This window comes from Lissotriton vulgaris, chromosome 1_1 (genome assembly GCF_964263255.1).
Source record: "Lissotriton vulgaris chromosome 1_1, aLisVul1.2, whole genome shotgun sequence".
Taxonomy (NCBI): Eukaryota; Metazoa; Chordata; class Amphibia; order Caudata; family Salamandridae; genus Lissotriton; species Lissotriton vulgaris.
The window spans coordinates 1,923,199,916-1,923,216,068 of NC_141685.1; the positions used below are offsets into that span (position 1 = coordinate 1,923,199,916).

At 47.3% G+C, this 16,153-nt stretch overlaps 1 protein-coding gene across 1 annotated transcript; it reads left to right on the forward strand.

Annotated features, from left to right (window-relative positions):
- Positions 1 to 1,116: 1,116 nt before the first annotated feature.
- LOC147751396 (uncharacterized) lies at positions 1,117 to 2,889 on the forward strand. Its single transcript, XM_086933194.1, has one exon. It carries the CDS (start codon positions 1,117 to 1,119, stop codon positions 2,887 to 2,889), a length of 1,773 nt encoding a protein of 590 aa, XP_086789320.1.
- The last annotated feature ends 13,264 nt before the right edge of the window (positions 2,890 to 16,153 follow it).

Consider the following 16,153-nt stretch of genomic DNA (forward strand, 5'->3'; position numbering starts at 1 on the left):
ATACTGTGTAGTTGGTGAAAACATGGATAATACCCAATCCAACTGGAAACTCTAGTGTGGCGGTCCGATGAGAATGTCACCGATCTTAAATAAAGATCGGAATACAAAAACAAAATGTCGGCAATGAACGTGAAGTTGCGTGCGTTGAGCAGGAGACATCAGGAATTGTAACAGTGATGTGGGGGAACACGTCACCGCACACGTCACAGCAAACAGTAGCATAGCGCGTGCCTTAAACGGCTGTGCAATGACCGTATCGGTCTAGTTTATTCACGTCCACGCATCCCTACATCCGCAGGCCAGGCGTGGCCTGCGGGGTCCAATAAAAGAGGGACGGGCGCTTCGGCACGTCACTTCCGACCATGACACTGGTGTCGGTTTAATCGTGTGTGCCGCTGTGCGTCCTGCCCCAGCGTAAGAGCATGGGCCCATCTAAGCCACAGGTGGCCCAGAAAAGGCAGAACAGTACATTGGCGACGAGCGGAGGGGGCCCAACCCTCGCCCGTGCACCTGTGCCTCGTCGGAGCGCCCTGCTCCGTTCCACGGTGCCTACCGCGTGTCAACCAACTGCCACTCCCATCCACTGGGACACTGGGGCCTGTATGACCAATCCTGCCTCCAAGCCTGAGCCACAGCACCCTCCCTGGAGAAAAGGAGAGAACGCGGCGCCGGAGTGCGCGAAGCCGACTCACATTATGCGACCACTTGCCGTTTCCCACGCATCTCGCGTGAGCCGCGGACTGGCAATACACCCTGCCAATGCTCACGCATTGCGCGTGAGTCGCGGAAATCGCCGTACAAAAGCTCACGCATTGAGTGTGAGTGGTGGACTTCCCTGGGTGTGTGCCAACTGCACTTCAGAAGGACCTCTACCAGTCGACAGAGGTGGGGAAGCCTCCAGAACAGGCCGCAACACCCACACGCCACCTGGAACCGACGACACCCGGGAGGGGATACAGCCAGCTGCGCAGCCACCACGCGGCGTCACTGAGGCCTGCAGACGTCGCGACAGAACCGAGGTGAGCCGCACAGCCGTCGCGTGGCGTCCCAGAGCCGGCGCAGGAGGGGAAAACAGTCAGGAGGGACCCATAGACAACACCCAGACCCACTGTCACCATGGGGGACGAAGACGAGCCTGCACCAATCATCAACATCCCATTTCAACATGCCGCCACAGGGATGCTACCGCTGTTCAGCGAAGTGGAAGACCCGTCCACAGCCTCCCCAAGGTGGAAGATATGGCTTGAAAGACTGGAAAATTACTTTGTAGTAACAAGAGAGACAGATACAGCAGTGAAACGATCGCTTTTGCTACACTACGCTGGCGACAAAATATTTAGACTGTTCAAATACCTGCCTAATACGGGGGAGGCGGGTGATTATGAGGCAGCGGTCACTGCCCTGAACGGCCATTTTGACCCCCAGCTGAATGTAGACTTCGAGGTCTTCAAATTAGAACTAGCACGTCAGAGGGAAGGTGAGACAATTGACCAGTTCCATGCCCGCGTCAGGGAGCTAGCTAGCTCTACCGACGAAGACCAGCCTAAAGCCATAAGAGGGCAGATAATACAAGGATGTCGAGACAAGGCGCTGAGAGGGTTGATTCTGCGAACACCAGGCATATCGCTGGAAGACATTTTAATCCTTGCCATATCCCACGAACTCTCAAGCGTCAGGGCCACCGCCATGGAACAAGCACTACACAAGCCACCGGTCAAGACGGAGACCATCAAAGTGGAAAGGGCGGATGCAGTGCGGTCTCAACCACGTGGACCACCACAAAAGGAATATAGGAGGGACCCACCCCGAGCACGGTGTGGATATTGTGGGCATGAGCCCCACGCGGCCAAGGACTGCCCGGCCCAAGGAAAGACATGTGCAAACTGTGGAATCCCGAACCACTTTGCGTCAGTGTGCCGCAAAAGGAACACATCAAAATCATTCAGGAAGTCACGGACACCCACCAAAGCCGTCCGTCAACTATCACTAAACGACTCACCACCAGCAAGGGCAGAGAAACACCTACCCACAGTGTACGACGACTCGGAGTCGGAGGACGAGGAAGCGTATATCGTCTCGTTCGCACGAGAGCTTAAACAACGACGACGGCCACAACCCACATGTATCGTACAGATGGCGGGAAATGAGGTCAAGGCCATAATCGATACTGGCGCCACCGTCAACGTGATAGGCCTGCAACACTTCAACAAATTACGTCCACGGCCTGAGGTAACGCCGTCCAAGACCAGGATTTTTGCTTATGGAGCAGACACACCATTACCCCTAAAGGGAAAAATTACAATACCAATCCAGGCCGATGAGTCACAGGTAATGGCAACGATTCATATCATCAACCGAGAGGCCGACACTCTGATAAGTAGCCACACAGCAGAAGATTTGAAACTGATAGCCTTTGCGAATCGTATAAGGGCACATCAAGTAGAGGAGCTATTGGATCGATTCCCTGAACTATTCAAAGGCCTAGGCTGCATTAAATGTGAGCCCATCAAGCTGCCTATTGACAGATCGGTCACTCCCACTGCCTTGCGCCACCGTCGGATACCCTTCCACCTACGCCGACTGGTGGAAAAGGAACTGGAAAAACTAGAAAACCTGGGCGTCGTAGAGAAGGTCACGGGGCCTACACCATGGATATCGCCCATGGTTATTGTAGAGAAGCCCAAGCAACCAGGCGAAATACGCCTGTGCATCGATATGGGGCTACCCAACGCCGCAATCCGAAGGGAGAGGCATCTAACCCTAACCATGGATGACATTGTCGCTGATGTAAATGGGTCGAAGTGGTTCTCGAAGATAGACTTAAATGCTGGAGACCATCAACTGCCCCTAGAGGAGGAAAGCCGTTTTATTACCACCTTTAGCACCTAGGGCTCCGGCGCTACAAACAGCTGAACTTCGGCATCTCATCAGCGGCGGAGGTGTTCCAGAACACCATCCGGAAACTCCTCTCTGGACTGCCGGAAGTCATAAATGTCAGCAATGACATCTTAATCCACTCCGCCACCGCGTCAGAGCACTACAAGCACCTGAGGGATGTCCTGAAGAGACTGAGCACCCACGGAGTGACGCTCCACAAAGAGAAATGTCAGTTCTTCCAGCCCTCCATAGAATTCTTCGGTTATGTCTTTAACCAGGAGGGCATCCAGATTGATCCGTCAAAGACGCTCTGGCACCGAAGTCCCCGACAGAAGTGAGAAGCTTCCTCGGTATGGCCACGTACTGTGGCCGGTTCATACCAGGCCTGGCCACCCGGAGTGAGCCGCTACGAGCACTGACCAAGACAGATGCCCCATGGCAGTGGGGTTCGAGAGAAGAAGAAGCATTCCAGGGAATCAAGGATGCGCTCCTGGAGAAGGCCACCCTCTCCTACTTCGACCCCACGAAGCGTACAGAGGTGATCGTTGATGCCAGCCCGGAGGGCCTCGGCGCCGTCCTGACACAAGAACACGAACCCGGCCAGTGGACGGCACTAGCTTTTGCCAGTAAGGCGCTAACTCCGACTGAGACCAGATATGCCCAGATCGAGAGGGAGGCTCTCGTGATTAAATGGGCCTGCGGCCACTTCCACCTATACCTACAAGGCCACCCGTTCGTAATGGTTACGGACCACCAACCACTAGTGTCCCTTTTCAAGGGAACTGCCCCGCACCCGCCACCTTGCATTGAACCGTGGGTCATTCAACTGCAATCATATGAAATGGAAGTTACCTACCGCCCAGGGGTCAAGAATCCGGCAGACTACTTATCGCGCCATCCCGCACAACAAGAACCTGAGCCGGCGGACGACGACTGTGAGGAATACGCACAGTGGGTGGCACTCGCCTCATGCCCAAACAGCATGACTATGGAGGACATAAAAGAGGCAGACGCCACTGACAATATATACCGGAGATCGCTGCAGGCCGTTCAAGATGGATCATGGGTTGAGTACCTACGACCCCCTACCTCCTCGTCCGCGGAAGACAAAGAATCACTCACCAAATTCTGGCGAATACGACACGAGTTGAGTGCCACAGATGACGGGGTGTTATTACGAGGATCACGACTGGTCATACCCCAAAGCCTGAGACACAGGGCGGTACAACTCGCCCATGGAGGGCACCAAGGCACGACAAAGATGAAGGCGCGCATGAGGGAGAAGGTTTTGTTTCCAGATCTGGAGATCAGGGTGGAAGAATATGTGAGGAACTGCATGGCCTGCCAATTGACAAGCGACCCTGAGAGACCCGTGCCAATAATTACGGAAGAAGCCTGCACATCTCCCTGGACTAAAGTCAGCATAGACTTTGGGAGCTTCCCAGGAGAAGGACACACCTTAGTGGACATAGACTCCTACTCCAAGTACCCCTTAGTGGAAAAGGTCGTCTCCACTGCGTTCGTACATGTAGGACCAGCGCTAGAAAGGATGTTCTCCATGTTCGGCTACCCATCTGAGATACGGAGCGACAACGGGCCGCCCTTCCAGGGGGCCGAATTTGCCACGTTCCTCAGGACAAGAGGAATTCAACACCGTCGCATCACACCGCAGTGGCCCCAGGCAAATGGGGATGTGGAGAGGTTTATGCGGACTCTTAATAAAGTCTTCCGAATAGCCATAGTGGAACAAGCCGATCCGGAGCAAAGGTTGCACGAATTCCTGCTGGAGTATCGGGGCACTCCCCACTGCGCCACCCAAAGAAGCCCATGGGCCCTCATGTTTCAAGGACCACGGAGAGACCTCCTTCCCACTGTCCCGGGCTGGTCACCGCCCCCAGCCGATACAGAAGAGGCCCAGACACGGAGACGACAAGGCAATCAGCGTGCCAGCATACGGATTGGTGTCAGTACAACGCAGATTTTTACGTCGCATTCCGTTACAACGGAATTTTTACAACGCAGGATCCATTACATCGGATGCCATTACAACGCATGGCATTACATAGCAGATGGTATTACAACGCATGGCATTACATCGTAAGTATAGGTAAGTATACCTTTTTTAAAAAAATGTTATTAAGTTAATTTAATTAATTTAATTTAATTAATGTAATTAAAATACATTTTAAAATAGCCATTAATTTTATTTAATAAAATAATATCTATTTAATAAATGTAATTTTAATAAAAAATGGAAATAATTTAATTTAATTAAAATAATTAAATTAACTTAATGAACATATTTTTATAATTTAAATTAAATTAAATTAATTGAAATAATTTATTTAATTTAATTAATTTAATTTAAAAATGTAATTAATGTAATAAAATTAATTTAATTTATTAAATATATTTTAATTAATTTAAAAATGGTAAATATAATTTAATTAACCCAAAACACAAACCTACCCCTGAACCCTAAAAACACCCCTGTACCCCAAAACCCAAACCCTGCCCTAAAACCTAAAAACACCCCTGTACCCCAAAACCCAAACCCTGCCCTAAAACCTAAAAACACCCCTGTACCCCAAAACCCAAACCCTACCCTAAAACCTAAAAACACCCCTGTACCCCAAAACCCAAACCCTACCCTAAAACCTAAAAACACCCATGTACCCCAAAACCCAAACCCTACCCTAAAACCTAAAAACACCCCTGTACCCCAAAACCCAAACCCTACCCTAAAACCTAAAAACACCCCTGTACCCCAAAACCCAAACCCTACCCTAAAACCTAAAAACACCCCTGTACCCCAAAACCCAAACCCTACCCTAAAACCTAAAAACACCCCTGTACCCCAAAACCCAAACCTAAAAACACCCCTGTACCCCAAAACACAAACCCTGCCCTAAAACATAAAAATACCCAAACACCCCAAAACATATACCTCAGTACCCCAAAACATATACTCCTATACTCATACTTTTTAAAAAAATTATTTAAATTGATATATTTAATTTATAATATTTAAAAACATAAATACATATTTTTATTCATAATTAATAATAATTAAATCAATTATATAATATTAAATAAAATAAAAAAAAATTATATACTTACCAATACTTACGATGTAATGGTATGCGTTGTAATACCATCTGCTATGTAATGCCATGCGTTGTAATGGCATCCGATGTAATGGATCCTGCGTTGTAATAGCTGCGTTGTAACAGCATTACGACGTAAAAGTTGCGTTGTAAGTGATACACACCCAGCATACACAGGAGAGCCAATCCAAGAAACCTAAGCTTCGGGACCCGAGTGATTATACGGAACAGACGCCCCGGAGGGAAGTTCCAAACCCCCTATGAACCGGGCACTTGGACAGTAACATCAACCAAAGGCACCATGGTAACCACCCAATAGGGAGAAGAAGAAGTATCGCGAAACACCTCTTGGTTCAAGGCCCTCCAGTCGGGATCCAGACAGCGACCGGAGACACCAGAAGAAGGCAGCCCATCAAGCGGGCAGCGACCCCCGGGGAAGAACACACTCAACCCCCAGAACGCGAAGCGGAAGGACAAGGATCCACAGTGGTATCTCCAACGCCGGCGGCTGCCATCAGAGACACTCATCAGAATATTGAGGGTGGTCGGGGCAATGCCGGGAGATACAATCTGAGGCCCAATCCACCACCGAGCCAAAAACTGAAAGACTATGCCTGCCTGCTGAGACCCTGAGTCTGTCAACAAGGGACACGCAAGTACCCAGGCATCCTGTTTAATATATCATGACTAAGACTCTTTCATCTGTTTGAAAAAACATTTATTGTGTAAATGTAATGTAAATGTAAATTGATACTTGTATAGCGCACTACTCACCCGCAAGGGTCTCAAGGCGCTTGTACGAATACCGCTGTGGAACCCGTCCTGGCTTTCCCTGTGAGGCGTCCACTCCTGGGCACCCCCAGGTTGAAGGCCAGGCATCCTTAGCGTTGTGGGGGCCGTTGTGGAGATTAAGCAAGCTATTGCCCAGAGTTGCAGAGTGGGACTCTATGATTAGAATAGGCACCGAGGCAAGAATTATCAGGTCCGTGGAATTTTGAGCCCAAGACCCGCCGAGGCAGGGAATTGAACCCCGGTCCCGGGCTAGACCTCTGCATCAGGGTCTGCCGCTCTAACCATTGAGCCACACTTCTCCACTAGAAGTTGGATAGAGATGTAATGACCGTATCGGTCTAGTTTATTCACGTCCACGCATCCCTACATCCGCAGGCCAGGCGTGGCCTGCGGGGTCCAATAAAAGAGGGACGGGCGCTCGAGCATGTCACTTCCGACCATGACACTGGTGTCGGTTTAATCGTGTCTGCCGCTGCGCGTCCTGCCCCAGCGTAAGAGCGTGGGCCCATCTAAGCCACAGGTGGCCCAGAAAAGGCAGAACAGTACAGGCTGCAGATAGCCAAATGCCCAATAAAGCACGGAAACAGTACCTCGAAAAGCATGAAAAAAATGAAGTTAAGCGTTGGAAGGAGACATCAAAATTTGCATTGCACAAAGCATTGAGACGGCCAGACAGACCACAGGAAGCAAGAAAAAATGCAGGAATGACACCAGGTTGTGCTTAAGAGGTCTAGGAATGAGAAGATCGTCGCCAAAATTGTTATGATGAGAAGTTGGTGAAGAAGACACGGAGCCAGCAAGTAAAGGTAAGTACTTTTACTGTAAGCACAACCTGGTGTCTGACCAACTCGACGAGACTGCAACTGCAAGTCGTCGAGTGCCGCCAGCCTCACATTCTAGAAGGGAGAACGAACGGGGCTTGGAAGCTCCAAACAAGGTAAGGGCACAATAGTGTATATGTGTATAAGCAATACATCAAAGGACTTGTGTATTCCTGTTGTCCTTCTCCCTTCCTAGTTCTTGTTCATGGTTTCAATTGGAGATATCAGTGGGCTTTTACAGCTGTTGATGTTCCTTTTTTTGGCTGCATTGGGTTCTGGATTGTGATTTTGTTTTGTTTTGTGCTCCCTTGGTCGGTGTTGGGGGTTTTTCTGCTCCTACTATTTTTTTAGGCTGCTTCGGCGTCTTCCTGACCTTTTTGACTTTCAATTTTCAAGTTCTATTTTAGCTGGTTATTTATTTATTTAAATGTTTTCTGTTGACAATCGGGAACTACCTATTGTGGCCCAATGTAGTCCCAGCCAACCCTGGCTTAGTTTTGGCTTAGTCCCAGCTTTTGCCCAGCCCTGACCCAGACTTTGTCCACTCCCTTGCCAGAGGCAAGATATGTTGGGATATTCAATATGATGTATGGCTTGTGCTTGCACTTCGTTGGTCCTACTTTCTGTAGCTCTTAAGGCTCTTAAAGGCTTTTGAAACTCCTCGGCTCCTGACGCTCCTGACTGCATCACACTGCGCCTTAAGGCGCCTTGATGCTACCTTAATGTTGCCGCTGCATGGCTCCAATGACCAGGGGTCGCTGTTCCCCCTAGTGCACCTGCTGGTGTGTCACTGTGGTGCTCCCTAGGACTTCCAGGTCCTGGGCCTCATCCTGGACCTGACCTGGGCCTGGTACAACCTCACCCCTGCTACCGCTCCCTCTGCCACTGCTCCTACAGCACTCCCGCCACCATGAGCTGTCAGGCTGTCAGGCCGTCAAGCGGGAAGGTGTTGTGGTGGTGGTTCCGCAGCTAGATGAGGCTTGTTGGGCTCAGCGGGGCGGCAAGGCAGCTCTTGTCTCTCTGCTCCCTGGTCAGGGCTCATTGCACACCACTCAATGTGCTCAATGCGGCTCTTGTCACTCACTCTCTGCTTCGCTCCTGACTCTTTGAGCGAGACCAAGGTGAGCGAGTTGACCAAGGTGACGTCAGGAATCAAGGACCTCCCTTTACGGTCCCTGATGTAGAACTTATGGAAATAAGAGGGGTTAGGGCCCATTAATGACTGAGGATAAAGAGCGTCATCGTAAACGAAATGCATGTTTTTACTGGGGCAAAGCGGGGCACTTTGCCTGTGATTGTCCTACAAGAAAGTTGTCTATAATCCAGTTGCTGCAGCTCCGGAAAACAAGTGCTTTCGACTAGAAAGGAGATCGCCGAGTCAAAAAAGACTGTTCCACAAATTTCCCAATATTTGGCAAACACTGTGGCAAGAATCTCTCACTATTTTACGATGCACGTTACCCTTATGCTAACTGCTCAACAAAGTCAAATGTTACCAGTGCTGATTGATTCAGGTGCAACTGGAAACTTTGATGACCTTAGTTTAGCTAGTACATTGAGGATTCCTAAGGTGTTAAACGCTGAGCCATAACCTACACTGGCCGTCGATGGATCTGCATTATCATTCGGACTTATCACATATTAGACAATATCCCTCATATTGGTTTTTTTTATCAAATATTTTTATTGGCATTTTGTACAAGCAAGAAGACCATTATCTAGTCCTCACATAATTCTAGGATTACATCTGCTTTCTATACATACTATGTATCTAAGTGTTTCACAATTCAACGTTTCCAAACTGTTATTTAGCTCATACTATTACTATAATCAACAACAAACTTTCCATTTTCTAGGGATGTAGGATTTGGGCCCTGGGTGCCACCTGGATGGCAGGGATAGGAGGAAAAACTCTAGAGGGGCATGTTAGTCTGGGGTGTCTGTTCTGGGACATTATGTCTGTTTAATAACTTTTTGGTAATTACAGTATATGCTTTTTGTGATCTAGATGCATCCACACTTTCTAAGGGGATGGTTTGTGTCACTTTCTTAACAAATGCTGCTAACCCAAATACAGGTGGGGTGTAAGGAACGTTTATGCTGCTACATATATATATATACTGTGTTACTTGATATTGAAAGTTTAATTTATGAATTTTATGAAATGTTAGAGACTTGGCTGTGTATATTTATCCATAATATGAATTTCCATGATTAAAAGCAATAAAAAAAAGAAAATATTATACGACCACTAACTAAAATGCTCTTTTGTGTACTGGTATAATTTTTCAAATTGATAACAGTTAGTCCTAACTTCAACATTGTTTTGGGGGGAGGAGTTTTATATAGCGCAAACTTGACCCATAGGTATCATGTATCAGAACGCTTTACAAAAGCACCAGTTGCAAAAGTGACTGACACATTCATTTTTGTTAGGCACAGGGAGATTAAGTGATTCGCCCAGAATCACAGGATGTTGAGTATCCCTACTGAGACTCGAACTTGGTTCCTCAGCTTCGAGGTCCACCGCTCTCGTTGTTAGGCCACATCCTCTCCCCAACATTACTATTTAAACAATCTGAAATATTTCCCACAGGAGTCAATAAGTACACCAATAGGCCACCTAATAAAATTAACGGCATCATTAACAGTGCCATCCCTACAATTTTAGAGCATCTGCTATTTCCCATCTCCTTCTTTAAATCAAAAAATCCTCGTGGCAATATTCAAAATCAGCCAAAGTTTTCTGTAAAGAATAATATTTTCTTCTGCTTATCCTTTCATTAAACCATAATTAACAACAAAAATCTGGAAGCAAAACCAACATTGTCTTTTTCATTTCATGTGTCAACTTCAAAGCAAATCTGTCATCGATCAACTAGACTCAATAGTTGTTTCAGTCCTTAAAAAACCTCTCTAATTTCTGTTATTTTTTTTCAGAGAGAAGAATAATCAAAGTCACTATTTCACGTAACAAGGTGGCTTTCTTTAGTTTCAGTCTCAGCTTTTTCTCTTCTAACAACAGTTTATATCTCTTTGTCTTCTGTCTTGACCTCGAGCTTGCACTTCAATATCATGTATGTCCATTGTAAATCGCTTTCTTCCAAAAGGGGTCTTTTTTAATTTTATTTTCAACTGCAACTTGTCATTGACTCCATCAGAGATTACTTCTTCTTGCTTCCACTCATGCTTTCCTCTTTTGTACTGTAACTGTTCTTCACTCGGACAACCCTGTAACCGTACTTCAGGAATATCAGATTCTTCATCTGAACTCTCGCTCACCTAAAACTTTTGCTTTTGTTTTTTCACTTTATCTTCACCAGTTTCAGAAAAACGTTCATGCTCCTCTGGATTTACGATACAAACTTGGGGCCTCATTTATGAAAAGTGACGCATCGCTGCGTGAAAACAGCGATGCGTCACTTTTCACTGCGCACTCCTTGCGACATTCCTGATGCGTCCGATTTAATGTATGACGCATCATGTCGCAAGGAGTTACAGATACGTCAGTATTTCTGACGTATCTTCAAGCACAAAAGTGACGCATTGCTGGAGTGTGTCACAAAAGTGACGCGACTCCAGCAATGCGTCCTTTCACATGGGGAAAGCCCCATGTGAAAGGGCTTGTGTCAGTCTTACGCCTGCTGTGAGGCAGGCGCAAGATTTTGACGCAACAGCGTCCGAAAAGTGACGCAGTGAAATCTCATAGATTTCACTGCGTCACTATTACGAGGCTTTTTGCGGGGGAACGCCCCCTCTGCATACATTATACCTGACGCAGGTATAATGTGGCGCAGGGGTTTAAAAAGTGACGCATCTACCTAGATGTGTCACTTTTTAAATATGGCGCAACAAGGCGCATTTTTTACACCGCTGGTGCGTCACAAAAAGTGACGCACCGGCGGCGCAAAACTGACGCAAGGCCTCATAAATGAGACCACTGGCATTTTCTGTACACACTCTGTACTTTGATCATTAGCTTCATCTAGTGTGTTAGCTACTCTTGCTCTCTTCGTGTGTGCAGCGTGGATCTGCATAATTGATAGCACTCTTTTACTGCATAATTGATAGCACTCTTTTAGACCAAAAGTATTTTACAAATCTCTCTCCATCTTTCGTCGACACAGCCTTCACGAACATGTTTGTGAAGTACCACCCAATCATCAGCGTTCCATCCATGTCAGTGTGTATCTTTGTAGTCTTCTGTTGCCACATTCAACTAATGAGAGACAGATTTCACCATATCACCTAGACCTTTGCAGAAATCAAGAATGATGTCATCAGTTATTGAAACTACAGCAGCTGAAGCCACATATGCAAGCCTCATTGCCTTACCCATCACTGTCTTGTGAGGGGATAAAGCTATTTTTCTATCAGGGATGCTTCTCATGTTCAATAAAACAGAGGAAGAACAGGGGGCCACTTGAGATCAGTAGATACACAGACATTTTTTTAGAGTGCCATTTGTACTCTCAACTGTGCCAGAGAATTGTGCTTGATGACTAAAATAAAATCTCTGCTTGATCTGATTGGTTGTACAGGTTATCTTTAACAGTTCGTTCTTGAAGTGTGCACCATGTTCAGTCTCAATAGTTGCCATTCGATCTTATTGATACCCCGACCTTTGGTGTGATTTTGGGTGTACTCTGGTTAACTACTCACAATCCCAAAATCAATTGGGAACGCAGGACAGTCAAATTAGATCCCATGTACTGTCACACTCATTGTTATCAGGAGAACGAAGCAGAATGGGTTGCTCCTCTACATTGTGCATTTTTCTCAGATTCCCTAGCACTCAATCAATCAATCAATCAATCATTGCATTTATATAGCGCACTACTTACCGAGAGGGTCTCAAGGCGCTGGGGGGGGGGGGTCTGCTACTGCTCGAACAGCCAGGTCTTGAGTTGCTTCCTGAAGGCGAGGTGGTCCTGGGTCAGGCGGAGGTGGGTCGGGAGGGAGTTCCATGTCTTGGCGGCGAGGTAGGAGAAGGACCATCCCCCTGTGGTGGCTCTACGGATGCGGGGGACGGCGGCGAGGGCGTGGCTGGTCGATCGAAGCTGGCGTTTGGGAGCATAGAAGTTGAGGCGGCTGTTGAGGTATCCTGGGCCTTGGCTGTGTAGGGCTTTGTGTGCGTGGGTGAGGAGACGGAAGGTGATTCTCTTGTTGACCGGGAGCCAATGCAGATCTCTCAGGTGTCCGGAGATGTGGCTGCGACGGGGGATGTCCAGGATGAGTCGTGCTGAGGCGTTCTGGATCCGCTGGAGTCTCTTCTGGAGTTTGGCGGTGGTTCCGGCGTAGAGGGTGTTGCCGTAGTCCAGGCGGCTGGTGACGAGGGCCTGGGTGACCGTCTTCCTGGTCTCGGTGGGGATCCACCGGAAGATCTTACGTAGCATGCGCAGGATGTTGAAGCACGACGAGGAGACGGCGTTGACTTGTCTGGTTATGGAGAGGGAGGAGTCCAGGATGAAGCCCAGGTTGCGTGCGTGGTCTGTTGGTTTGGGTGCGCTGCCTAGGGCGGGGGGCCACCAGGAGTCGTCCCAAGCAGCGGGTGAGGATCCCAGGATGAGGGCTTCCGTCTTATCTGAGTTCAGTTTCAGGCGGCTGTTCTTCATCCATTCGGCTACCTCTTTCATCTCTTATTGAAGGTTGGCTCTGGCGGTGGCGGGGTCGTTGGTAAGGGAGAGGATCAGCTGGGTGTCGTCGGTGTAGGAGATGATGTTGAGGTTGTGCTGGCGTGCGATGTCTGCGAGGGGGCTTATGTAGATGTTGAAGAGGGTTGGACTGAGCGAGGAGCCTTGAGGGACGCCGCAGATGACTTCGGTGGCTTCAGATCTGAACGGAGGGAGGCGGACTCTCTGTGTCCTTCCGGCGAGGAAGGAGATGATCCACTCCAGTGCCTTCTCCTGGACTCCGACGTTGCTGAGGCGTTGTACTAGGGTACGATGGCAGACAGTGTCGAAGGCCGCGGAGAGGTCGAGGAGGATGAGGGCCGCTGTATCTCCGTTGTCGAGCAGCGCTCGGATGTCATCGGTGACTGCGATCAGGGCGGTCTCGGTGCTGTGGTTGGCCCGGAAGCCAGACTGCGAGGGGTCGAGGGATCCGTTCGTCTCGAGGAAGGGGGCCAGCTGCTTGTTGACGGTCTTCTCGATGACTTTTGCAGGAAACAGGAGCAGAGAGATTGGGCGGTAGTTTTTGAGGTCGGTGGGGTCAGCCGATGGCTTCTTGAGTAGAGCGCTGAGTTCGGCGTGCTTCCAGCTCACTGGGAAGGTAGCGGTGTCGAAGGAGGTGTTGATGATGTCCCGCAGGTGGGGTGCGATGATTAGCACTCATACCTGCTTTATGCCATGATCTTAAGGACGTTTTTGAGTAAAGGCAGCCACACTATAGAACCGATGATTTCCATATAGAGCGACTTCCTGGAGCTGCTCTTGCTTGTAGTAGAGTGTACACACTCATAGAAGCATAGACACAATACTTACAGCAATCTCTGGATGAACTCCTGGCTACACGTTTTATTAGACATTCCACTTCACCAGGGTCTTCCTCTCTTGTCTTCATCCCAAAAAAGGGCAATGAGATTTAAGGGCATGCATTAACTACTGCCGCCTTAATAAGGCAACCATTAAGAAAAAATATCCATTACCGTTGATCTCAGTCCTGTTAGATCAACTCAGACATTCAAATGCGTATACCAAACTAGAGCTTAGGGGAGCATACCACCATATACAAGTCAAAGAGTAGGACGAGTGGAAGACAGCTTTTCGAACAAGATTTTTCCTTTTTGAATTTGCTGTCATGCACTTTGGCTTGTGTAATGCCCCGGCGGCTTTTCAATACTTTATTAATGAAGTGTTATAGGACTTTTTGGATGTCTATGTAGTTGGCTATATTGATGACATTCTCAATTATTCAAACATATGAGGAAGCACAAGTTCAACAGGTGAGGGCTGTTCTCCAATGATTACTTGAAATTCAGTTATTTGCCAATCTAAATAAATGCCCTTTTAATGCCCGCACTGTAGATTTTCTTGGCTCTCTTTTCTCCAACTGGCATATCAATGGACCCAACCAAAGTGGAAGCAATGTTAAAGTGACCAGAGCCCAACAGCATAAAAGACATCCAATGATTGTTTGGTTTCGCATATTTTTACAGATGATTCATCCAGAACTTTTCCGACATTGTAGCCCCTATCACTACTTTTTGCGCAAAGGACAACCTTTTGTATGGTAGGAAGCTGCTTCACCAGCATTACAGATTCTAAAAGGAAAATTCATATCAGCTCCTATACTAAAGTATCCTGACCCGGATCAACCATTCTTTGTTGAAGTAGAGACTTTACAGGTTGCTGTTGGTGGTGTTGTGTCTCAGAGACATCCAGAGGATAGTCAATTACTCCCCATTGCATTTTACTAAAACAAATTGCTCCCAGCAAATCATAATTATACGGTAGCAGAGAGGGAGCTCTTTGCCACCAAATTGGTCTTTAAGGAATGACAACATCATCTTATGGGGCAAAACATTTGGTGACCATCTTCACCGATCATAAAAATGGACAAGTATTTGAATCCCTGAAGGCTTTGACACCACACCAAATGAGATGGCTTGATTTCTTTAGTAAATATGACTTTCTGATTACATATTACCCAGGAGCACAGCAGGTCCAATCTGACATTTTATCACGATTTGGGAATGCATACAACATCAGAGTCCATACATCCCAACATCAATCCTCCCAAAAATATTTTAGCAGCTACAACCGCTGAGAATGATTTTTGTACCACCCTATGGTTACAGAGTCAAGATGTAAACATGAAAGAATGGATCTCAAAACCTAATCATACCATCCTTGATGGGGTGTATTATCCTAGCTCTTGTATATTTCGACCTACTCAGGAGTTGAGAGAACATGTCCTGGGATGGGCACATGACAGTTTTGGTGGATCTCTATGAATCAAGATATCAAAGATTATGTTGCAAAATGTCCTGTCTGTGAACAACAAAAAACCTTGCACCAAACACCAGCAGGACTTCCAATACCACCCAGTCCTTGGCATACTGTTAGTATGTTTGGTTTAACAAACCCACCTCAGCTAAGGGTTACACTACAATTTTAGTGGTTGTAGACTTCCTATAAAAAAAAATGGGTCAATTCCTCCCATTGCCAAAATTACCCACAGCTACAAAGTTTAGTAATATCTTTCTGCAGCATGTAATACGTTTGCACAACTTACTTTCCAAGATCATCTCAGAATGTCGTAGTCAATTAACTTCTCGATTCTGTAAAGTCTGTGTAGGATGTAAGGAATTGAAGTTGCCCTGTCCTCTGCTTATCATCCAGAATCAGACGGCCAAATCTGAGAAGGTCAACCAATCCTTAGAGCAAATACGCCTCTGTCTCTTAGCCACACTCACCAGTGATGGGATATAGCCTTGGGAATAGCTGAGCTTGTATACAATAACAGTGTGCATGCAGGGACTCATTGTATCCCCTTTTTAATTCCTCACAGGATGTCATCCAAGAACCCTACCAATTTCCTTACTTACTCCTTTAA

Bases quoted from the DNA above. Each gene is read 5' to 3' on its own strand.
- LOC147751396 (XM_086933194.1), top strand. From the start codon at position 1,117: ATGGGGGACGAAGACGAGCCTGCACCAATCATCAACATCCCATTTCAA.